The sequence below is a fragment of the Rhopalosiphum maidis genome, chromosome 2 (assembly GCF_003676215.2).
Source record: "Rhopalosiphum maidis isolate BTI-1 chromosome 2, ASM367621v3, whole genome shotgun sequence".
Taxonomy (NCBI): Eukaryota; Metazoa; Arthropoda; class Insecta; order Hemiptera; family Aphididae; genus Rhopalosiphum; species Rhopalosiphum maidis.
Window position 1 is genome coordinate 15,072,197 of NC_040878.1, and position 27,866 is coordinate 15,100,062.

The following is a 27,866-nucleotide window of genomic DNA, read 5'->3' on the forward strand; positions in this document are numbered from 1 at the left end:
ATATCCTTAAATTATATTTCAAAATTTCAAAATTTGAAACTTATACATTCATTATCATATGAAAAATAGGGTTGAGTATAATTCAGTTTGGAATAGCCAATTATTATCAATATCAGCTTAATAACAACATTTTTACTGCAACATTATGATAGTTTAGCATTTTTAAAACACTGAGTATTTCTAATTTGTTTTAGAACAAGGAACATTTTTAAAAATAAGATTATCAATACAAATTAATAATCAAAAATATCTTCATAATGCATACTATTTTAATTTGTATTTTGTTTGTAACAATAATTCTCATACATTACATTATGAACCCATTGTAAAAAAATTATCTACGTTTTTGGTATGTGCTTTTATTTTTAATTTTATTCAGGGTAAGCAAATGAAATCAGTGACAATTGTTTACTCCTTAGCCCTCAGTCATATTATTAAGATTTTAGAAAAGAAAATTAGTATTCTCATCATCGAGTTGTTAGCAAATAGTTGACAAGACTAAATTTACTTTCGATATACTTTCCCTAACTATAATTTCATTATTCATTTGTGCTGGTTCTTAGTATAGAGTTTGTATTAATGAAAACAAAATATTGATTTTTACAACGTTCTGCAGTTAAACATAGAAATAGAAGATAATTTTCTTTCTAAAAGTGATCAAACAGAAAAATTATTCCATCTGATGAGTCAAGTAATGGAAGATATGAACTTTTACAAAAGATGTACATTAATAGATAATAAAATATTATAAAATATATTAAAACATTTTTAGTTTTATTTTAGGCAATTCATTTGTGTTTTTTTTTTTTTTACTTCATATATTAAATAGTATAAATACTGGTTTATCATAAATCACTTTTTCTGGAAGGTAGTCATGTGTATTGGACATAAATTCAATTTTTACAAATATTTAGATGCTGATGTAGTAACATTTTTTTTAACTATTATTCATAATTCACTCATTATTCTTACAATCAAACATACTAATTGTGGATCACATAAGAAATAATAATTATTATATTATTAATCACAAGTTTACATTAATTATGAATACTAATAACTCACCATGCATAATCTTATACCAAGATAATAATATAATTTAAATGAATATTATTATCAAGTATATAAATTAGAGACTTCATTTTGTATCCATCGGCTGTCATACAATTTAATAAATTCAATATATACAATTTAAATAAAAATTAAAGGGAAAATATTGTAATCTAATTTATGAAAAAATTATCTATAAAAACTATAGGTAGTGCTAAAACTGAAAACAAAACATTTTATTAGTTAACAAAAGTCGATAGAAGTCTAATAAGTGAAATTTTTTTAATTATTTGTTATCATGGAAATCGGACATCTATGATGCATCTCTGTAACAACTTTGATTTTAAACATATATTTAATATATATTGTACATATATACATATGTAATACACAGAAAGAAAAAAATATTACAGCTTGTCCTTTTTTTTTTACATTCAGGATGAGGACTTTGGAAATAAATTTTAAATTTAGATTACATTTGTTTATCTTAAGGATAATATTGTAATTGTCAAATAAGACATCCAGTGTTATAAATAAAAAAAAAGTATAAAATACATACTACAGTGTGTATGAAAAGTAAGTGAATGTATACAAATTGTATTGAATAAAATAATAAGTAATAATTTACTATGGGCACTTGTGATCAATTTGACTTTTACCACCTTCTTTAAATTCTTGATGACTAATCCACATTTGTTGGAAAGTTCCAATTGATGCTAATATTGAACCACCAATCCAGGCACCAAATCTTCTTTCAGTGGATCCATTAGGTGCAATCAATTTTAATCTCATACTAGCTGGTATGCGAACAGAGAGATCTCTGTTTAATCTTTCTGGGAAGCCCTTTGAATTTATAAATGCCAAAAATTAATAAACATTATGTATTCTAATTTAATACACAAATCAATAATTTACTTGTAAAAATGAATTTCCCCCAGTGACAATACCATTGTTGTATAAGGCTGGCCTTACATCCACATCACACATTCCAACACTTGTGGTAACAATCTGACTCATACCCAACATGGAACCACCCATACTAGCACTCGGATCAAATAAAGCTTCTGGTATTTTGAATCTTTCATTGCCAAATTCCTAAAAATAAAATGCAAAATATAAGGTGCTATCCATTTAGTTGAAGATATCTAAATTTTAAATACTTAAAACAGTTAAAACTTATAAATTACTCGTCCAAATTTCAATTTTTTATATTGATATACTATAAAGTATATTCTGCTTCAGAATATGAAATTAAAAATTATATTGTCATTTAAAATGGTAAGATTTTTTTTTTTAATTTTATTTTTTAGATTAACCAATATCCTCTAAAATACTTTATTGATATGCTAAGTATTTTCAGGACATTTATTAACTTTTTTTTGAATAAATTAAATCACACAAGATAGAAAATTTTTAACAGTGATTGCTTATATACCTACCACTTAAACAGCATATCATGTAAATACATAATACTGAAATATTAAAAACCTACCGTACAATCACTTATATTAATTATATAAAAATAAAAACTTGTTAATATTATTAAATTGTATAATTGCTGTCTGTTGTTAACTAATTAAAATAAATAAACCCAATAAAGTAAATTAATAGAATAATTATACGGCTTTAGACTTTTTGATTCTGATCAATTAATAAATGTATGCTATTAGTGTTTTGAGGAGACATGCAATTTTATTTTTATTAATATTTAAATTATTTAATATAACTGTGGTATCATCAATTATTTAAGAAGTTTAAGATCAAAATAGCTAGAAAAAGATACCAATTTCTAAGTTTTACTAATTAACATTTAAATATTACTTGATTATAGCCATTAGGAAACTCAAAATGAGAAGTTGGAAGAACTGATATTATTCTTTCATCATATGGACCTTCAGATACTTGCAGTATAGAATGCTTAAAGTCTTGAATAACTGCTTTACACATATAATTATACCAAGAAGTTGTTACTTTGGGAAGTGAATTTTTCTTTGTCCATACTGGCTTTTCTTTTTCTTTTACTTGTTCTTTTTTTGCTACCATATAATGTGGAATCACTTCAATTTCATTCTCCTATAAAAGAGGAAATTAAAAAATAATTAAAAAAGACTAAAGAAATACTTAGTCAAATAATATACTTACTTTTAGGAACTGTCTACATTGCATACTAATGAAGTCTCCACCTAATGGAGATTTGACAATAGCATTAGGTATTACATAACCATCATGTACAGGGATTGCAGAAGTGTGTGTTGCTCCGCTGTCTACCACAATACCAGTAGCTATTCATGTTTAATTTTGATATAAATGTTGTGCTACACCAATTTTCAATAATAAATGATTTCAATAAAAATATAAGTATGTTATACTGAATTTGAATTAAAACGATGAAGTCTCATTCCGTGTTAAGAATTAAGAAGAATTGAGCAAAATAATTAGTACTAAATACCAGACAATAAAAAAAAAAAACTGTTTATATCCATCGATAATGAATAAAAATAGAAAATAAACATTTTTTATTACTATCATGGAAGACAAAAAATATCAATTATCGTTTTGGAATAAAATATAACAAACATTATTAATTGTCGCGAAACTTAAACATTTAAAATATTTTTATTACTCAATACTCATTGATTAAATTATTTATTCAAATTGAAATTATGATTTTTGTAGTACGCAGTCAATTATCTATTTAAATGTTATTGAAATTTCACATAATCCACCTCAATTGGATTTCTATGTTCTTTTATTAGTATCTGAAATAGATTTTTTAGATGAAAAGTGGGATTTAACTACTAGATAATTGAGTGTATTCTTCACATTTCAATTTTTAGTATTGCTGTAATAGTAACCTATGTTATAAAATATAATAAATCCTTGTGGTTTTCAGGTAGCCCCATTACCCGCATGTATTGATGGAGTAAACCATGTATCTAAAATTTCTAAACTTTCTAAATTGGATACTGAAGTGGTTGCTTGCTGCTTGTATTCAAAATCTAGTATAACTTATTTAGTTTTATTTGAACACATAACTATTGTTCAGTTGAAACAATTTACCAAGATAGGTATTTTATATATTTTTTTTTAGGTATTGGAATGTTGTTTCATTAGTAGACTTATTCTGTTATAGTAACTTGTATGTATGTACTACTAAAATAGGACAACTTGCAAGTAATAAAAATCGCTATTATGAAGCAATTAGTGCTATATCACAACCATGTTTGTTAATTTAAAATTTTTATTTGAAAACAAATGTATGCTAATAGCCATTACTCTGTAGGTGGACCAAAATCAACATTTAAGGACATATTTACTATGTTTTCTGCAATGAGGTAAGGATCACGATTTATTGATGTTTATTTAAGGTTTAATCCAGTTTCAATAAATATTAACGAAAGAAATTTAGTACTCTATGGGCTTGCTAATGGCTACATTCGACAGTTGAGAAAGGTAAATTATATGCCCAGGTTATTAAACATTTTATTTAATAGATCACAAAAAATTAATTTTAACTTGATTAACACATTTTTAAGGTAATCTTATACAATAAGATTAATTTTTATTTTTTTTTCAAATCTTACTTAATTACTAATAGATTTACTATATTATGGTTTATCTTTACCTGTCTCTATGTGCTTGACATGTTGATTTTTATTCTGGTACTTGGTAGTTTAAAGTCAATTCATATTCTACCTTTAATAATATGACTCATTCTTTCTGGAATAAATGGAATGTGTTTGTTTCTGAAGTTCAAGATCAACTAATTGCTTTATAACATGTGTATGTTAAAATACAAAAATACATTCTACTCATATGGGAATTTTCGCCGACACAATAAATTATCTGGAATTTAACCTAATTGGAGATGAAACTATGAAAGTTTCTCTGCCATAAAAGATATAGCATTATATTTGTTTTGAAATAAAAAATATATGCAATAGATGTATTTTATTTATTTTCAGTTTCAAATTGCTGTACTAAATTTAATTTGATGTACTATAATAAAACAACACAATGTGTTTTAAAAATTGTTTATCTTCATTGATTAATATATTTATTTTTTTTGTAACTCTTTTAAATAAAGTATTAAAAAATATTAAGATATGTGCATCAAGCGCAATAAATAATATGATAATTATGTACATTTTTTCAAATTATCCCTCCCACTCAAATTTTTCCCTAAGTTCACATATGATGTGCATGGAATTTCTTTTTATATGTAATAATTAATTTTTCTTAAAAATTTATTTTGTTTTAGTATCTTGTGGTATTAAAAGAAAAGGATGTAGATAAAACATTTATGGGGAACTACTACAATAGCCTAAACTTACTCAATATAATTAGCTGTTTTACAAATTCAGATGTATATCAATTGGATTAAGAAATTGAGAGGGATATAAGAATAGTATCAGTATGGAAATATCTAAAAACTGTTGTTATGTTGAATTAAAAAATATTCAATAATGTAAACTGTAATATAACAAAAAGTAATTTCTATGTTAAATGGAAATTAAATGTAAATAATATTTTAGTAAATTATTTATTATTGTTTGGCGTAATTAAATAAAAATAAAAAAAATTAATTTCAATTTTGTTTACATGGATATCTATAAAATATATTTTTATTGTGATGTTTAAAACATAATATTATTATCAAGTATACAAATTAAAGACTTGATTTTTTATCTATCAACTGTCCTACAATTTAATAAATTCAATGCATACAATTTAAATAAAAATTAAAAAGAAAATTTCTAAGTTTTACTAATTAACATTTAAATATTACTTGATTATAGCCATTAGGAAACTCAAAATGAGAAGTTGGAAGAACTGATATTATTCTTTCATCATATGGACCTTCAGATACTTGCAGTATAGAATGCTTAAAGTCTTGAATAACTGCTTTACACATATAATTATACCAAGAAGTTGTTACTTTGGGAAGTGGCCTTTCTGAGGGACACACAATGAGTTAATGTCAATAAAATGTTTTGTATTTTCGTTGATGCGATTTCTTGGTTTTACGTCAGGTTCTAACATCCTAGTTTCTGCTATACCATCGCTCGAGACACCAACCACTGCTGGAATTTCTGCTTTTGGTGTATCTTCTTGGGCATAACCATTTCTTTCATTAACTCATTGTGTGTCCCTCGGAAAGGTACTTTACAATAATATCTATAAATACCTTCAGCTTATGGATTATAAACACCATTTATTTCTTTATCAAATATATGCTCTTATTAGGTATGGAAGTTGTAAGCTATATGAAAGATGGTATGATTGACGATTGGGATTTGTTAGAGAAAATATTGGATTACTCTTGTCTCTTACTCAAAGTGCTTACAAACAGTCTTCATTAAACATTATATCTAAAAGAGAAAAGTTGGTCGAATTAATGTTTGAATAGTATAATGTTCCAGTTACTATTCTGGGCAAAAATTCTGTATTAGCTACAAATTGTTATGGCCGCTCTACTGGTATTGTGGTAGACAGCGGAGCAACTCACACTTCTTTCATATAACTTGCAACTACCATACTCAATAAGAGCATATTTGATAAAGAAATAAAAGGTGTTTCTAATTCATAAGATAAAGGTATTTATTGGTATTATTGTAAAGTACCCTTCCGAGGGACACACTACACACAACGAGTTAATGTTGACGAAATATTGATGTTTTCGTTGTTGATTCGATTGCCTTGTTTAGCATCATGTTCTAACATACGACTCAAAACCGCCATCCAGTCTTACCAATATTGCACAATATTTCATTACAATTATTTAAAACGACAAAACACCATCAAATTAATTACGTTGTATTATCAGTTATAATATAATATATTCCGTTTATCCTAATTAATTTGTTATCAATATTAAGTTTTTAATTATACTTTTCTGGTCAGAACAATTTTTATTTTTTAGATATATAAGCAATTTATTAGTTTAAGGTTTAAGCCGTACAAATTAAATTGTACTTTTCAGTGAAACATTAACTATTATAATATAACTACCTAATAACCTAATAAATGAATCGCGAACGAAAAATCCGTTTCAAAAAAATTGGACAAAAATTCCTAAAATACAAAATATTTTATATAATTAATATTTATTTTAAAAATTTAAAAATGTTTGTACAAATGTCACATATTATATTACTATATTTTCGTATAACTAACAAAAATATAACGGAAATCCACTTTCTAAATCTTTTTTTTTGAAATGCCAATAAAAAAAATTGGCATTCCAAAAAGTCTTAAAAATTTACTAGGTTTATTATAAATCTATAAATAAGTTGTACTTGTCTTATTTTAGTAAAAAAAAAATCAAAAATCGTTAATCTCAATATTTGTTTAAAGCATTTATAAAGTTCAAATTTCTACGAAATATGTCAAAATCGCGAAAATTTGCAAGCATTTTAGAAGTTGAAAATTTATAACATTTTTGTGAAAATATAACTTTATTTTAACTCCATAACTTTTTCTTCAAACAACTGTAAAAAAAATTCTAGCATTAATATAGAAAAAATTGTATAAGCTTATGAAATTTAATTTTTTACGAAATCGCGTAAAATAACGATATATTAAAATTTATTTAAACATAGCTATTAGCAAAAATATAATAATTCCTACTAAGTACTAATTATCTTAGACTGACAAATCACCTCCGTTAAAAATCGTTTTTCGTTTACAATGATGATACCTGTCATTGCATCCATTTTAATTTATAATAACCAGGACCTACTCTCCATCTCTACTATACAGCAGAGCAATACCCACTTGCTCACCTTTTTTTAGTTTTAGTTTAGTTGTATTTATAAATAAAATAAAATTTATTGTTTATTTTAATGTATTAAACAATAGTATTCATTAGTTACCATGTGTTTGTTAAATTTTGCTCATGAGTAAATAAATTATTTAATAATTATTAATAAATAATAATAATAATGAAATTAATAGGTAATCATCAATAAGTTTTAAATTATGGCCTTAATTGTTTATAAATTATACTAAATATTCTAGTATAATTCTGTAGGTTTTAAATTTAAATAATTATATTCTTATATTGATAAAAAAATAGGTACCTACCTAATGAAATACAATATATGTATTAATAATTAAAATATGTATTGATATTATACAGATCATGCATGAGTATTAATATTTAATTCTTTGAATAAATTGGGCACATTCAAATAGTATATAATATATTATTCATATTAGGAATAATACACATAAATTAGTAATTGTTAAGATATGCATTAAAAAGTCAATAAATAAGAATATCAGAGTTTCATTACACACAAATTATACGAATCATATAAATGAGATAGTGCTAGATGCAAAATTCGTCGTGGCTCAGAAACGGTTTAAGTTCTCGAGATTCGGCACTATAAATACATATTAATTTAACTATCAAATATTATGATTTATAATATGTACAGTATATTATAAACTCTAACAGGTTTTAGTATAGGAACTTTATACTATTCGAAGTTCGAGTTTATACAAATTTTGATTTCACTTGCTACGCGCACATCATCCGCGATTCGACAGTTTGATTGCCTACCGGCCTGATTATGGGAGGTTTAATTTCGTTTAAATAGTTTTTCCCCGATATCTGACAACTTGATTAAAGGTATAACACTAATTTGACTTTAACTTTTTCTCTTTCAAAACAGTTTCAGACTTTTGACGTCTGGAGTACAGCTACCTATCGATTTGTATCGGTTGAAGGCTGATTTCTATAGATCCCTAATTACCATTTTTTATATTTATATTTTTTTATTCATTCAAAAATAAAATCGAGCTTGCGATGGGACACGGTATTACACCGATTGATGACTGAAAGCTAGACACTCAATTCCAATTTTCGGCATGTTATTATTATTTTTGAATTAAAAAAGAACCAAGTATGCGATGGGACAAACTTTTACACCGAATGATATAACTGATAAGTTATAAAAAAGCTATTAACTCACAAATACGGTTAGGTTAGGTGATACGATTTTCACTTAACCATCACCTCGAAGAAGGCGCCTTCTAAACACCGGAATCGAGTTTCACCAAAGAGCCCCTAGTAAAAAAATAAATCCTATAATATCACAAAGAGTTCTATAAAAAAACATATTATCTATTATCCGTGGCAAACGACAATCGTCGTCATTCGTAGGAGACGATTAACAATTCTAAATTCTAATAGTTTTATTGAACAGTCGTCAAAGTCAAACAACAACCTTTAGAACATGACAAGTACTCTCATTTTCATAAAATATTTCAATAATTTCATTGATTAAGCTAGCTTTTTCTTCGGTGGCGGCACAGCTTTATATTTCACCGAAAAGCATAGAAGGATACTTCCGTTTGTATATTTTCATATTAAAATAAATGTTTATTGAATTTTACAAGCTGATACCTGAACGACGTATACCTATATTTTATTTCCGATCGTCCAATGCAGTGGTCGGAAATCGGTGGGTTATTATATAAATCCGGCTTTAAATATTTTTTAAAAAAAATTTTATTATTTTAAAGTTTTAGACAATATTTTTTTTTTTCATAGTAAATAATTTAAGAATAAAAAATTTTATTATTGTCTGGCCCGAAAACTGTTTTTAATTTGTGAATGTGGCCCGAGAGTCCAAAAAGGTTACCGACCACTAGGCCGATGTATAAAATAAAGTCAAGTATTATGATACCTTGGATCCTGGACGTAGCAATGAATATATATTGTCATATTGATTTTACAAATATGTAGTTTATTTTCCGTCTGTCGTGAATTCTTGTAGCAAATATGATCTATTTAGTACTTTGGGTGGTTAATATTAAAATAAAATAAAAAATTTCAGATCTTGTCAAAATATCGGGGAAAAAAAATTAAGAAAAACTAAAATTATTAGCCACATACTTGTATAATTTCGGCAAAATTAATTAATAGAATGTTGAAAATTTTATCAACTGTTTACATTATGATTTCCTGTACATTGTATAATTTTAAAAACATTTAACACTACCTATTTAAAACAATTAAAAATTTTTATTTTTTTTTTTTAAGCAAGCCGAAAAAAAATTATTAATAGGAAATTGGCAAATATGATATTTAAAATTTAATACAGGGTTCCTCATCAGTCGTTCACTGAATTACTGTAATCAAAAATACATTGTCCCGAAATATTTTTATAAACGTTTTAAATTAAAATGTTCACAAATTTTGTCTAAATCTATACAATTTTCAAATTATTTTTTCATTAGATATTCATATACGTATTATTTTCTTTTTATATAAAAATTTAAAAATGTAATATTGTGATTCTCATTAGTTTTTTTACTTATAATAAAAATAAAAGTTTTACTGGAAAGTCACATTATTTTTTTATAATTGTTTGAAGTTCAATATTTTAAGACTTATTGTGTATTAATTATTCATCCAAAAAAAAAACTAATTCTTCTAAAAAAATTTTTATAATGTGTTATAATTTAAAAACAAATAATCTTATGTACTGATAACTTAAAGTTTTAACCAATTTGTATGAGAGTATTTCTTACTTATGCTATTATTTTAAAAATATTTTGAAACTATATGTTGTATTAAAGATGTTCATTATTTTTTTATTATTTAATAACATTTTGCTTAGGAACATAAGACTTTTCGTGTATTTTATAATATACAGAATGATATTTTTGACATATAATGTAGATTAATCTTAAGCTATTATTGATTCTAATAATGTATTCACATTATTTCACGGAAGGGTTGTACCTATTGACTCAAAAGTTATTAGCATAAGAATATAATACGGTATAAATTATACTTATTATTTATATAATAATAATTATGATAAATTCAATGTTTTCAGAAAAAATGTAATCTGTCAAACTTAATACAAAAAATAAAATAAATAACTTAGCATTTTAGCAATATCAATAAACATTTAATATTATGAGTCATAATAATACATCATGCTTTAGTGGTATAGGTCGACTGACCGTCTCAGTATTGTTTTTCCAATTTAAATTTAACACTCCAATTATATTAATCTACTTAATACCTATAATGCGTATAAAGCAGCAGAAACTACTACCCTACCTTAATTTAATGCAATTTTTGATTATTTTGTAAAATGGTACTGAAAATTGAATCCTCCAAAGCATTGACTATAGATACTATTTGTTACATGAAACCACAATAAAAGAAACGTATGAATTTGTTTTTATTATGATAGGACGTGTCTACAGACACAAAATCTATAAACAAAGGCAATTGCATCTAATGTTTGTAATATGTAAGGTTAAGTTAAAACACTGCGTGGTTAGAATTAAAATAATGCAGAAACAATAATTCAGAAACATAACGCTATTAATTATAATTCTTTTTTTAAACATTTAATTTAATTTTTTTATTTATTTACTTTTTTTAATATTTATATTCTTTTTTTATGTAATTATTTTTGTTTAGTTTACTATTTTCATAGATTATATAAAATAATTTGTAATCATCTACATTAGAATAAAATATTAATAGGTACTTTGCATATCTATAAAAATTTAAATTTCCAGACACCCGATTACTATTTCCTACCGAATTTCCCGCGAAACGATTTTCACTCTACCATTTCGAAGGAGCCGAAGACGGCTTCTACAACGTCCGCGATCGACTTATACCAGCCCCAATAAATTCATAAAACTTGAATTAATTTCTGTATCATCAAAGTTAGATTTGTTAAAAGTATTGAATGAAAACTATATTCTTTTCATGTTTTATTATACATTTTAATTAAATTTTAAAACATATCATTATATTTATTATAATTTAAACATAAAAAAAAACAATATAATTGTCTAATGTACACGTATTTCATTTTCTGTAATGAACGTCAACTTTTATGATAAATAATGAAGATTTAATTCGTGTTCATATTTTATTTTAGGTTTGTGTTGTTCACTACGAAAATTATCTTGGTATATCTCGAAAATACGAAGAAGCTCGAAGCTTGGCATACTATTTGGAGGAAAAATATCATGAAATCAAAGTGAGTCTTTCTCTTCCCATATGCGACTATTATTCGACGAGTTTAGAATAATACGGAACGAATATATATATAGGTCGATATACTCGTGCATATTATTGTATTTTGTTGTATGTGTTATTCCGTGTTTATTAGCACTTTCACTATTCCTGCAATATTTAGTTTGTGCGACAACATCTACAATGATATAATTAAATAATGCCAGTGAATTTACCCCGTCTTAAATTCTGTTAGGTACACTGCAACAATTTGGGGGGGGGGGGGTATTGACCAAAATAATTTATTTTAAAATTATTAAATGCTATAGTCTACACAATGATATCCAATTATTCCGATCATATTAACTATGTATATTTTCTATAAACAATAGCATCCCTCAAAAAAATATTCTTTATTGTAATCCAACAAATTTATGTGTGAGTCTTATTTTAAAATGCTAAATTTGAAAATTGATTTAGACCGTTTTAAGCTGTATTTCCTCGGGTATAACAATTAATCGATATAGCCCGTGTAGGATTAGTGATTATCTATGAACAAAATTTCAGAACTACGGGTGTGATAAACTTAGCTGTGGATTGCTTACAACTTTATAAGTACCTACCTAGTATCTACACACAAACGTCATTACCTTTTATTAATTTATTAACCGCCGGGCGGTTGGTACTTAATTCAATGAAGCATATAGTTTATAATGTTTCTATGATTTATATTCTATAACATATTAAGTAATAATAATAATTTATCGATATCGATCATCAACAAGACCAGCATTCAAAGTCAATAGTCTATAGGTACACTATAATATTATATAAACATAAATGGTTAAACGGTCACGATCAAATGTAGAGCGTAATACGTACATAATATATTAGACAAACTTAGTCATATTTTATGTACTTCTACGTCGTGCACACTCGCCGAAGGAATAAACAGACAGCAGTTACATACACTACTAGCATTTCCATAACAGATTTATTATTACGTTTATATCATATTATTTTACATTTAACTGTTTTTATTTAACTCGAAAACGGTATTCTCCACGCTCTATACTGTTGTTTTTATTCGATGAGTTTTAAAATTGAGTAATAGGTACCTATATAGGTTACTCGATTATTATTTATCATAACTACCTTTAAATTTAAAATATAGAAAAAATGTTATCGTAGAGCCCGGATAATGTTTTATCACTTTATCGTAATTACGTCTAATATCATAGAAAGAAATTTTACTCGTTTAAAAAAAGAAAAACTGAATTGGTGTTGTGGAGCGTTAATTTAGTGCTTGTATAGCTAAATAGTTTAGTATTGTGCATGAAAAGAGACAACGAATGAATATCGAGGATAGTACACCTACATGTGTAGGTAATTTTCGTCTTACAAACATACAACAAAGCAAATTTGCATTCAATAAAATAAATTGTGTGTGGTTAGCTAGCTTAAAAATTAGAATAAATTTACTAAAAGAAAGAACATCAGGTACGTTGTGATCTTTTATTAGTTTTTACGATATTTTAATTTATAGTGAGTAATAAGAATTTTAATATTTTTGCATACTCATAGCTCGTTTAAAAATTAATATACTATTGTAAAAAAAAAAAAAAACGACGAGAAATAACAGATATTATGTTCTTATCTTTAGGTTTGATCAATTCACTCTAATATTCTAGTTAAAAATATAAAATCGTTTTCTACACATAAATTTGTTATGTTACATCTTGCATTATTATAAGACTTAGACAACCACTTCATTCCAGTGTTGTGTCATCTTAATAAAAAATGTATTGATTGTAATTCGATTTAAAAAGAATAATACCTACGCGTTTGCATGATTATATAGGTACTTGCTAATAATAATAAAATTAGCGTGGTAATGTTTAATGTAAATATTATATTATACTTGAACGTTTAACATAAAAAATTTAGCATATGTATACAATATACATAATAACTGTGTTTACTAATCCACGCCTGAGTCTTTATAATCGGACGATTCTTCTATATTCGTGAATTTGGCTGTACGAACAACTTCTCCATCTGGAAATCGTTCCATTCATCACTATAATGCCGTCCTGCAAGATGACTTCCGTTGATTCTTGATCGTTTGCGAAAGACTGTAAATTCGACGAAGTCACGATATTCACAAACTAATATAGTGATATTTACTAAATATAGATGTATAATAATATATTATTATCATAGTGAATTCGTGACAGACAGCAATATCGCTAATATCGAAGGCTCTCCCAAAAAGTTTCTAAAATATATTTTAATATCTTGATTCTTGAACTATGAAAAATGCTATAAACAATATTATTGTTTACGAAGCAGAATAATATAACGGATCGTTTAATTTTGAAATACACGGAAACACTATATTATCATATTTTGTAGCTACAATTACCTTATTTTTAGCGTCTTGATTTAGGTACCAATGATTTCGATGACATTTATTTTATAATTGATATCGTGCTAGTAACAAAGGTGTACACAACGTACAGCAGTCTAGTCTTTATATACACAATATTAATAAATAAATAAATATTGTAGTACTAGTAAGCTGGGTAAACTTGTCATAAAAATGACATACGATCGTAGTGTTTTGGATTAAAAAAAAAACTTAATAACATAAACATTTACTTTGAATGATATTTATTTATATACATTATACATCATATTAGATATTAACCATAGGTATTATTATGGGAGCTAATAAATTATATCATATTTTCAAGATGGATTTATATATATTCTATTTGTTTGACTATACTTTACTTGAGATTTTTATAATAAATAGTATATACGTACATTACAAATTAATATTAAAAATAAGTTTGATCCAAGACATTTTTGTGCATGTAATGTGAAATAAGTTGATATGATATTGTGATAAAGGAGGGTGTGGACTGTGGGAGGCTTTGGTAATAAAATTATTCGCCCCCCCCCCCTGTTGGGGCGTTAAAAATCCTGGCGCTGTCACTGGGCAATATACACACTATATATATCACAATGCGTTAGTCACGAATCTAGGAATTACAGCGCGACGACACCTACCCACATAGTCACTATATTTTTAAATTCATCTAAATAGAAAATATAGTATTATATCATAGAATCAATTTTACACGAGTTTTTCCGCTAGATGAACGATTTTACACATAGTCGATTCCAGTTGTTTATAAACTTCATCAACACAGCAACTAGAATTTAAAAGTTAAAACGTTTGAATACAACGCGCTTATGAAAATAGTATAAATTCAATTGTTCATACCATAAGCTACTCTCAATGTTTACAATTGAAACATTATTACAATTACTAAAAATGACGCCATCTTTACATAAGAATAAAAAAAACACATTCTTAAAACAAAACGCATCCATCGCTCCGCTCCGATTGATAATGATTCAGAACTAGGTCAAATATTGTTACCCATTACTTAGTAAATATAAAGCTTCAAGATGAAAATCGGTTACACTCACACAGTGGTGTTGTCCTATTTATATAGAAATTATTTTCACTGTGGGCCATTTAAATTGGCAACCCACGCAGACAGGTACTACAATCTTTACGAAATATCTTCAAGATTAGAAATACATCATATTTTTATAAGAAGGTATACTATATCACATGATAATACTAAACCACGCAACCACAAACAAAATCCGCGAACGATTTCCCTGCTAACCGATCGGACCCATATAGTATATCCCGCCATCGTTTTAATATCTAAAATATTATAATATATGATTTACGCACGGTTGGGGTCGTGTTTGCAATGCGATTCCACATCGTCGTGTCTTCAACCTCGATGGTATACCTAACCTAACTCCGGTAGTGGAACAGCTGGTCTAAGGTGGTGGAGTCGGATCAATTACGACGGGTGTATCTACTATCGTCTATCTATAATTATATATATTATTAAATATATATATATAATTGATTAGTGCGTACAATGACGGCACGTATGCGGAGTGAACGATAATAATAATTAATAAGTAATAGGTACACGCACGAATGGCTTACGGCCATTTTAATATGCCGAACAATTACGGCATGATGCAACGGACGGTCGGGAACGGCACACTCGCCAGGACAATACCACCGGTACTAGTTTACGAGTTTACCGTACGCTGTCCTATGCCGCGGTGACCTGTCGGTCGACAGATAAGCTTATCGGTCTTTTGGCGGTGGTCAAGGCGTCATCGGCGTACGTCGATTGTGGCGTCAACATAATTTTTTTTAATAAATTACAAACATTTATTTTTCAAATATTTTTATAATTTTATAACCATAATATTTTTGCCTATAAGACAACTTTGGATATTTAGGAATGTCTAAAAAAAATTCCATATACGTAAATAATTATTAAATAAATACATTTAATTATGTTCTCTTTTCATTTACTATTCAGTCAATATAAAAAATTAAAAATCAAAAGCAGACATGCTATGATAAAGGAATGCTTTGAGCTATAAATAACTTACTGGAATGTAGGACTAATGTATAGGATTTTTTTCATAATTTTGATTCTTATTAAAATATGAAATACAGGAAAAAATTAAATAAAAAATACAGTTTTTTAGGAAAATAAATATTAAAGTATTTAGAAACACTTTTTGTGCCCGGCGAATGGGCCTGATTCATGATACTACTGTTTGGAGATCCACATCTGTTGGAAGGTAGACAGAGAAGCCAAGATAGATCCTCCAATCCATATTGAGTATTTTCGCTCTGGTGGGGCAATGATCTTGATTTCCATTGTAATAGAGCCAAAGCAGTAATTTATTTTTAAATTCTGTCGGCAATATCTACCAGGGTATATGGTGGTACCTCCAGTCAATACGTGCAGTGTTGGCGTACAAGTCCTTACGGATATCTACATTGCACTTAATGATGGAGTTGTATGTATCTCCGATGATATGTATCATAATATCATAAGCTATAACTTATAACTGTTATAAGGTTAGACACACCAGTGTTTCATAAATTTATTTTTATATATAAAAAGTGTTAAAACTTAATGTACATAATATTTATAGTAATAATTTTTTACTAATAATAAAAGTTCAATTAACACGAAAGGGAAATCACTCGCGAGAGTGTGTATACCTATCAACTATGTACACGATTTTAGAAAGAAAACGAGAATTTCCCACACACTTTGCAAAGGCGGCCGTAGACTATGGCTGTGGGTCTGTAGGCGAGCGAGTTTCCGAGTCGTGTACATATGTCTAGACGGTGGTAGCGCAAAGTGTATCGAACTCTCTGGGCGGCCCAGTTCCCTGGATTTTAGTCGTTCATTGTTTCATCTCAACAACAAAAGCGGTTGTTTTCATATGATATTATTAATATTATACTTATACATATAACTGAATAGGTATATATTAGAAGAGCGTAATATTATTTATGAAATGGAATTTAACCTACCTAAATATAACAATATAATATAATATATTATACATAACTAACGTTCCGCTTTGGGCGACATAGTCACGCTGTCCTTAAAGAACGCAAAAACGTCCCGCTTTGAAAAATAAATGGCAATCTGCATTGCATTCTATCAAAAACGAGCACATATACTTTAATATTTAATTATCACAATACAGACATTGGTTTATTATGTACACGACTGTAATAAAACGTTGTAATTGTATACAAAAAATTAAAAATCAGAAATAAAAGTAGGGATGAAGATTATTATACGTTTCATTGAGATAGGATATTTATTATATCTAAATATTTTTCAGTTTATGTTTTAACTGATATTTATTGTACTTATAACTTTAACAGACACATTTGATTATGAATTGTAAAAGGTGAACATATATGATATTATAAGTTAGTAATATACAAATATAATAAAATAAAATTAATAGACAAAGATACGAAATGCAATTATTTTTTTATTTATGTACTCGAAAGTCATTTGCCAGTTGTATAGATTGCATATTGTGTGTATTGTTTTATATAAAAGCGTAACGTCGTAGGTATATTGTCAAATATGATGTGAAAATAGCTAGGCACTCACGCATGACGCGAAGATATCATTATTATACATTCATGAAGATGGCCAAAAAGTTTTATTTTTTACTGAATATTCTCAACATAATGTGTACCTATGTGTAGATGTACAGTATATAGGACCTACCTACTTTCCGTTTTACGCGCACCTGAGTTATTATATATTATTAACGCACGTCTTTGTTTTGTCGCCGTCTCGTTATTTGTTTCAATAATAATTATAAATAATAAATATAAAATGAATTAAAAAAAATTTAAATAAATATTAAAATACTTGTGCTATGTCCCTCAGAAAAGCGTTAAATATGTCACTTTTATTAATACCTCTCCACCACGTTTCAATGAGATACCTGTAATTTTTATTATATTTATATACATATCTTCGTATTATTATTATTATCATATTATAATATATTATACCTTGGAAGCAAATCTGGAGTTGTACCACACATATTTTTCATGATTTTTAGTCTTAGAAGTCGCCATAAACTTTCAATTCTCTGGGTAAGTGCCTTTGATATTCATTGGATCTACGAAATTTTCGCTATGATTTACTTTCGCTCACTTTCGCTTTATAGTTCTTTCGACCGCAGTCTTAGCGGGATGGTACATGCAGAGGAATAGAGATGTGGATTTTACGTAAAATTAAGAATCTTGAAATAATTTCACCTCAGTGGTAGAACACAATGATAATAAATTAATATATGATATACAAGGTGATTCTTAATCATGAACCATTTATATTTTAAAAAGTATTCATGTTTTTGAAAACACTTTTTCAGGTTGTTAAAAAAACAACGTTTTTATTAAAAAATTATATTTTTAAATATTTGTATCCTTATATTTTTTTTTTAAGTTTTTTACTTTTTTGAATGACAACATAGTTTTAATTTCACATTCCAAAGCAGAATATTTTTCTGAGTATTTTGATACATAAAAATCGAATTTAGGGTGAGTAGTTTATGAGTTACCATTGAATATTGATTATAACTATTTATAACCAATGCTACTACTACCAATGCAGCTACTTTTTCGTCACACATATTGAGTTAGTTTTTTTAATTTGTTTAAACTTTGAATGTGAAATCAACGAGCGTTTTGGTTAGCAGAGGTTACTTATTGTTCACGTGAGGTCCATTAGTTTACAATTTGAAATATACATTTATTAATTAGTTAATAAAAAATTAAATAATTACAACTATTTACAATAAATATTTCTCACATAACTAAAATATCAATATAAATAAATAATAAATACGTATTTTAGATTCTGAACGGAGTGATGAATGTATTGATTTTACAATGATGTGTGTTTTTTTATTTTTGTGTCTGTCATCACGTTTTGGAGTAGTAATAATGCTTCGATTTTTGACTTCAGCCCCTCTTTGAACAGGAAAATTCATCTAGTTTTAGGGGTCAAAAGTAAAAAATTTCCAGTAGTATTCAAAAGCGTCGGGAATAAACTTGACAAAATAACGGAAAACGGGAAGTTTTACGCATAACCACTTTTTGACAAAATCGATTTTTTGATTTTACTGTAACTCAAAAACCAATCGTTGTAAATACTTGAAATTTTCACCAAATGTTTATATTATGATTATCAATTTACGATTAAATTTGAAAGCACCAAGTCATTGTTACTATTAGACTTTATTAATTGCATAACATACAATAAATCATAGAATACTTAGTCAATTTATTGTTCTTAAAAAAAAATACATTGTACTGAATTACCTATAAATTGTAATGATATTATGATAATGATAATGCTATTAATAATAGTAATAATTCAATCAAAATATCCTATTTTATTTATTATAAGATAAGTATTCTATAATTTGGTACCATTTATTTATTTTTTGTTTTATTAACAATTTCACATTAGCAGTCATTTTTTGTTCACCAATAACGTACCTATAGGGTATTCCAGCGGTAGCGGCAGACGCGCCGGCTAGCTAGTAGAGCTAACTCGCTAACCACTACCACCAATGACGATAAGTCGTCAAACATTAAACACAGACACACAGTATTATAATATTATACATTTTATTTTTAATATTTTGTATAATAATAATTAATATAATATATTAACCGAAAGCTTTATCTACTCTGCTGAAAAAATAATTATTATTCTATATTGGAATTTGGAATTACCGTCGAAAACTCAAATAACTCAGTGTATGGTTTGTTCAAAATAAGAATGCACCGTTTTGGCGCATCCAAATCCAAATGAATCGCGGAACGACATCCGGAATTTCGTACCCCCAAGCTGAGTATAATTGTTCTGTGATTGGTCGCCCATTCGTTAGCTGTCGGTAACGGCACGATCGCCGTTGTCGCCGAAGATTACACACGAAAATTTATTAATAACGTATTGTTTATAATGTACCTACTTATGTTATAAAAATAAAAAATAAATACAACCTTATTATAAGCGCGTTGATAGACATAGCTATTAGCTGCAACTACTGCGTATACGTCATACGATTCAATCGATTCATACGTTATTGACGGTATTGTTACTGTAAATTGTTGAGTGTCAATTTGTCAAGTATTTTTTTTTCCAATTTAATAACGATATTCATCATCATGTTCTTTCGTGGTTTTACATACAGACATAATAGGGAAAAAAATGAAAACACGTAAGTAACATAATATTATATATTAGTGTAAGTATGAACTATGAATAGTAGGTTACAGTCTACATACTATAAACATGAAACAAATATTAATGAATATTGATTATTTATATTAATGACTTTAACATTTTTAGTTACTATAAATGTGCAAAATCTTAGGATTTTGCTTGCCTCAAACATTACATGAGATGGCTATTAAATTTGAAAATGGAGATTTATTAAGGTATATGTGTTGCAACAATTCCATATTTAGTGGATTAATTAGAGATGTTGATGGTAATATTTATATTTAATTTTTAATTGCTTACAAATGAAATATTTTTTTTAATTATATCCTGCAGAAATTAAAAATTTGATTAGAATTAACAAAAATTTCATACCTATTTCAAAGATTCTTAATGTTTTCTATCTTAAAGTCTGTAGTATCTGGATATTTAGATTATTTTAGTTTTTTTTATCTTTTATAATAACTACTATTAGTATCTTTTCTTAAAATGTACATACATTTTTATGATGATACCTATAATATACTTTAAATTTAATAAATATATCATAACAAATTAACAAATTGTATTGAGTCTTTATTATGTTTAAATTCTAGTTAAAATAATTAAAATAAAATTATGAAATAAAATAGTTTATTAACCAATAAATTCTTAATCAGATCACAATACATATATAAACAATAGCCAGTAGGCACATAATATGCTTCTTTATAATAATATGTTTCTTTTAGAATATTTTTATTTATTTATGCTATTAATAAAAATGTGTGATATAATGTTTTAAGTAAATACAGAGTTATATTAGCATGTACACACTTATTAAATACAGTACTATCACATGGCATAACCGAGGTCCACGCAGATACCACTTTTAAAGTTGTTATATTGTTATATATAGTTGTATATGGGCAATCAATTGCTGAGTATTCATTTTTTGATTGATAATTATCTAAGTTATATTTAATTTGATATATAGTTAAGTTTTTATAGTTATTATTTTTATTGATATAATACCAACTTAACAAAAAATGTTAATTAGTTGTAGTTAAAACTTGATATCTTGTTTTGCAGTCCATACCAATAACCTATGTGTTAATGGAAACAAAATCTAGAAACTCATATCAATGTGTAGGTAATGGATTATATGAAAAATAATTTATTTCCTAACTTATCGCCATCATTGATAATGACTAATTTTGAACCGGTTCTTAGAGATGTATTATCTTCTAGTTTAGGTGTTGAAGCCACACGTATCTTAGGATATTGGTTCCATCATAACCAAGTTAGTATATCTCTGTTGATTAATACTTTAAATTGTTACATAAACCAATTTAACTTATTTTTCTAAAAATGTTAATGTAGGTATACCTGTACTCATTACTAATACATTCAAATATAGATTTTAATGTTTTATTTATAAACATTTTAAATTTTAAAAGGGTAAATATTTTCAACTTTGTGAATTAAGTAATTAGTTACAATTTAACTACCATTTTCACATCTAATTTTTAATTTATTTTATTTTTGCGTTATTACAGCATATTGAATATTTTTCTATTTATTAAGCATAATTTTATATTTGACTGATACCTGCTTATGCTGTCTAGCCTACATTTATTTGACGGGAATATATAGCAAAATTATATTGCATAAAATCAAAGTAATACTCTTATATTAGAGTATACATCTATTACCTACCAAATTTGAATAGGAGACTACAAATATTATTCAAACAATATGTCCTTTTTAATAAAATATTTATAAAATTTGTTTTTTTTTCTGAAAAAAAATTAACAGTGTTGTACATTTTCCTGTTTTGGATTATTATCACTTATTTCTACATTAATACAATGATATTTTTTTTTTTTGAAAATGGTATATTTTATATTTGTTAGATTGATGGAGACACCAAATTAAGATATCACTGCCTCAGTCTTATAACTATAAAAAAATGTATAAGTTTACAGTATAAATAGTACAAATTAATATATTTATCACTTGTTATTTTCTTATTTTAATATAAATTTAATTTACAGGCAGTATGGAAAAAAATGAAATCCCTAAATTATTTACAAACTATCAATTCAAATCCATATGCGTTGAAAATGTTAATGTGTGCCATCATTGCCCAGTGCAGAAATTGAACAAGGTTTTCTTCTCACTTAAGCATATGCTATCCACCACAACGTTCCATTACCTTTTTTTTTCCTTTGTAAATCACTACATGGGAGCCAAACTGTTTTGACATTGCTTAGCCCATTTTCACATTGCTTAGCCCTTTTCGCATTGCTTAGTCCAGTGTTCCTTTACTTAATTTGTTTGAATATTACTAAAAGTAGGTAATACATCATAATAATTTTATGTACTACAGATATGTTTCAATTATTAAAATTCACATTTTCTATTTTTATTAAATGTTTTAGTTACTGGATAAGATGTGTCAAAGTTAATATATTATCTGTGAATGAAGCTCAAGAAGGACGATCAATAACTTAGAAAGTTTTCATAATTTTTTGAGACACAAGTTTTCTATTGCACATCCAAATTTATGGGTCTTTCATGGTAAGTGTTAAATTAATTTCCATTTTTTATCTGTGTAAAAGCTAAAAACAATACCTTTATAAATATTTTAATGCATTTTATTTTATTTTTACTGGTCTAAAGCATCAGCAACTATGGCCATTAGTTTTTGAATGCATTCCTATCATCAAAACTAATATTACCAAACACTACTGTACAATGTAATATATACTGTATATTATAATTTACAAAGGTACAACTGTGTTGAATATTTAATTGACCATTTAGTTTTTAGTTGTACGACATACTTTTGTGAGCCATTTCCCAGATGGCTCACTTTCCATTTTCATAGCTGGATAAAAAAGTATTGTGTCATTTTCAAAAATCAACATTAAATAAATTTCAGCTTTTAGCTAGCTATATTTTCATTTCTGATTAAATTTTATAAATGGTATAAAGTAAACATATATTATAAATATAACACAAATTATATAATTTAGGTATTTAAGTATACAAATGCACAACCTAGTTCCATTACTTAATAGCCCTAGGTGTTTTATTCAATTTATAGTTCTATGAGTTTGGCAAAGAATTAAAAAGGTTCTTGGAATCAAAGGGAAATTCGAAAATCATACACATACTATTTATTAAATTTAATTCTTAACCATAAATATTAAATACATGATTATTAATACTTTGAGTAGATACTTACCTATGCCATTTATAATACTGAATTCAGTAACTATTATTTTAAATTTGATAAAAACTGTAATTGTTTACTTAACTGCATAATTTAATAACATGAAGCTATATATTATGTTATTATGTTATATATTATTACATTTATATATATTCATATGACAAACACAAATATTATAAAATTTAATTATTAATTTGGTTTAATCATCAGGTCAAATATGTGAGTTGAGTCGGAAATATCATACCGTGGTTACTCAAATTTCCAATGACCTGCAACCAACTAGAAATCTAAAAACTAAGTACCTTCTGAATTCAAGATTAATAAAAAGGGCTGTTGAACATCACAAAGTAGATCTATTAAGTGTATGGCAATTTCTAACAAAATGTTCATATTCTTGTGCTGGCTATGAAAGAAGGTAAAGACATTGGGTACTAGGTATTGAACATAATCATGAGTCAAAAGATGATATTTTAGAAGATGACTTTGTAGAACCAGTCAAACCAGAAGTACCACAAAATCCACCAAAAGTAGCTTACAATTCAAGGAATTGTATGGTTTGTTTAGTTCTACTCCTGGTGAAAATATAGCTTAGCATATAGTGATACCTTGTGGTCATGCTTGGATCTGCGAAACATGCGTTTCAGTGTTGGATGGTAAATATCCTAGAATGTGCCCAGTCTATGCACATCATTTCCAAAGAATATTTTTATCATAAATTATGCTACTTATTCATTATTTTGTATTAATATTTAATAAAAGTTAATATTATATAAAATTTTGTGATTATTAAGTACCTAATCACCTGCATCATGTACCTACAGTATATACTATATAGTTATATATTGAAATTTAGTTATTACTCTTTTTGTGTTATTTTCGACCATACAAAATTGAAGAAGAAATTATGAGATGTAAATGAAATATATTATTGTAAAGGTTACTATCAGTAGTGTCGTGATTGACATTTACCTAATGCTTGCTTAGCCCTAGACATTTTTCTGTGGTATATTTTAGGGGGATGATTAGTAGTCATTGTATAAATAATTTGCTTAGGGTTTGATAGATGTTTGCTACACAACTGATTACCATCCATAATTAATGAAACCATTCTAATTGTAGTGAGGGTCAGGGGATGACCAGTATACTAGAAAAGAGTATCTAAATCAAAACATATAATTTACAATTATACAAGGTATTATATATCAACATAATTTATAACTCAAGTACAAAATACCTACTAGATACTAAATATTTTACCTATTTTCTAAGTTACTATCAGATTTATAAAGAATACTTATAAAAAGGTTAGGTGTTTAAAAACTATTACTCAAATTAGTTACCTTTTTGTATAAAAAAAAAATATATTATTGCTTAAGTATTTGATAAAAATACAAAAGTTCTAGTGTGTAAAACAAACAATATTGAACAAGCGTTATCAAAATAAAATTTGTAAAAAGCAGTAGGTATTTTAAATACTATTAAGTTTTATGGTAAAAGTGTGTACCTATTTAAAAAGTTTTCAACGCTGAAAAACCTTTAAATAGGTAAATAAATGAATATATATAATATAATGTTAATAAATGTTTTATTTTTTGAACCGAGAACACATTAAATATATTGTAAACATAAATCTTTTGTTAAGAATTTTGTTGTTTTGTTTTTTGCTAACAATATGCAATACTAAACATATTATAATAGTATTAATCAGCTATAAAGAGTAGATATATTAAATTTAGAATACCTAAAGATATTTAAGAAATATCAATAATAACAATTACTAAGTTTGAGTTTATCTATAATTTATAAGCTGAGGTGTTAAAACATATTTTATTGAATATTCATGTTTATTTTATATACCAACATAATTAAACACAAATACACAATACACGTATTAATGACAAAATAAAATAAAGAATAAATAATATAACTAGTAATATTTTAAAAGGCATTTGTAGAATGTATTTTGTATATAATATGGAATTATAGTGATCAGGTGTAAGCATATATTTGAATAAATTTGGTAGGTACATTAAATTAGTGTATACACTATAGTATGATAAATAAATACATGTCATGACACCCAACCATGCACGATGCACACTATATATTGTATATTATGTACAGTTTACATTTTGCTGTTCGACGTTGTTATTATGTTTTTGTTAACAATATGCAGTATTAAATAATATTAATAATAACAATAAATAAGTTTGGGTTTGACTATAATTTATTGCCTAAAGTGTTGATGTAAGTTATATTGATTATTCAAGTATAGTTTTACGGGAAATATTTTTTTTGAATAAAATTGATAAATTCAAATAGGTAGGTACTGTATTCTTTATTATTATATTATTACCTATTCATATATTATAAATGTATGTTATACACGTAAAAATGACAATATGTCAACAGATATTGTACGCAAATACATAAACTAGACAATTAATAAGATGTAAGAATATCCAAGTCTCGTGACATACGAACTATACAAATTGCATAAGTAAACAGGGCTCAACTAGAATTCGTCGCGACTAGGAAACGATTTAAGTGCTCGATATTTGACAGTAGTTTTCAACTCAAACTGTAGTTTATATATATAGGGTTAGGTGTTAGGTCCCAATGCAAAGGTTAGGCAAAAGGCAGATGTAGCAAAAACGAATCCCGTTCCAGGGGACACGGCGACATAGCTGCGACGGCGCATGCTTTACACGACCGCCCAGATTTTTTGCAAATTTTTTATTCGATCGTTTTACACGAATTTTTCATTTTAAAATCAATTTGAATTATTATTATTGAAATAATAGCCTAACATCACACAACAAACAATTCAGTGTACCTATGCATTTTAGTCTATTTGAATTGTTGAGTTATATCATTCTATAATAATTTACATGACATAAAAATTATACAATATCATAAGCGATTTATACTTAATAAATTATAGCTCTTTTTCAACATGATTGTACTGTATGCTACAAATCCGAAAAAGTAGGTATTTAATGATATATAATATATTTTTATTTAATATGTAGTATTCAGTGACGGCCTGGCTAGGGCCGCGAACGCGGCCGAGGCTCCGATCCCCCGTACAAGCGACCGAGCGGACAATAGGTTTGATCAATATTTTATTTAATTATTAACATTATTGCTATATCGAAATGAAGTAGTTAAGTAAAAACTACACTATAATAAATATATATACAAACTATAAGCTATAGGTATGTGTTGACTAAGGGCTTCTCAAAGATTGTCATTGGTTGGGCCCTAAAACTTTTTCATCAATTAATTCGATTAATATATTTCCTAACGGTGATTTAGAAACCATTTGTGATTTGGCAGTAGTAGAACAGAAAGTATTTTGTAAGGTATACTGAAGCAGTTTGCTGATCAGTTTGAAAGTTTTCAACCAAGTATGGCTTCAGATAGTGTATTAAATGATACATATAGTATCAATGTTAGCGATGATGTAGAAAAAATTGAATTAGTAGACTGTGGTAAATGTGTTAAATGCATTGCCTGTGCCTATATTATAATTAATAAACTTTCATTTCATAATTTATTTACAGTTTATAAATGCAGCCACTCAAGTGACTTGTGAAAGGGTATTTTCTAAACTGAAACTTATAAAGTCTAAGATCCCCGGATCGTACTCATCATAGTCATCGGGCACTGATAGTGGCAACTGGCAAAAATACGATTTTATGATAACAGTATAAAATTAAACAACCGAATAAACTTTGACTGGCTAGAAAAGTCAGGTGCACGTTGCCAATGTCGATTCACACAAACAATTTGCGACGGATGAAGCCACGTCGTCCCCGTTAATTACATTGTATATTTTCCAAGATCGTAGTGTGTGTTTTACTTAGAAGTAAATTTGAAATAAAATTTTGAGATTAAAAGCAAG

General features: G+C 26.8%; 1 protein-coding gene and 2 pseudogenes across 1 annotated transcript; 1 reads left to right on the plus strand and 2 right to left on the minus strand.

Annotated features, from left to right (window-relative positions):
• Positions 1-1,577: 1,577 nt before the first annotated feature.
• Positions 1,578-6,189, minus strand: LOC113550980 (actin-like protein 6B; the record flags this gene model as incomplete). Its single annotated transcript, XM_026952959.1, has 7 exons — positions 1,578-1,893; positions 1,966-2,145; positions 2,872-3,123; positions 3,193-3,332; positions 3,957-4,032; positions 5,840-5,952; positions 6,018-6,189. Coding segments are annotated over 7 exons (1,149 nt in total), but the record flags the coding sequence as incomplete, so codon positions are not given.
• A 12,171-nt stretch (positions 6,190-18,360) lies between these two features.
• On the minus strand, positions 18,361-19,138 carry LOC113550981 (annotated as a pseudogene).
• Positions 19,139-20,877: 1,739 nt separating this feature from the next.
• On the plus strand, positions 20,878-24,675 carry LOC113550982 (annotated as a pseudogene).
• The last annotated feature ends 3,191 nt before the right edge of the window (positions 24,676-27,866 follow it).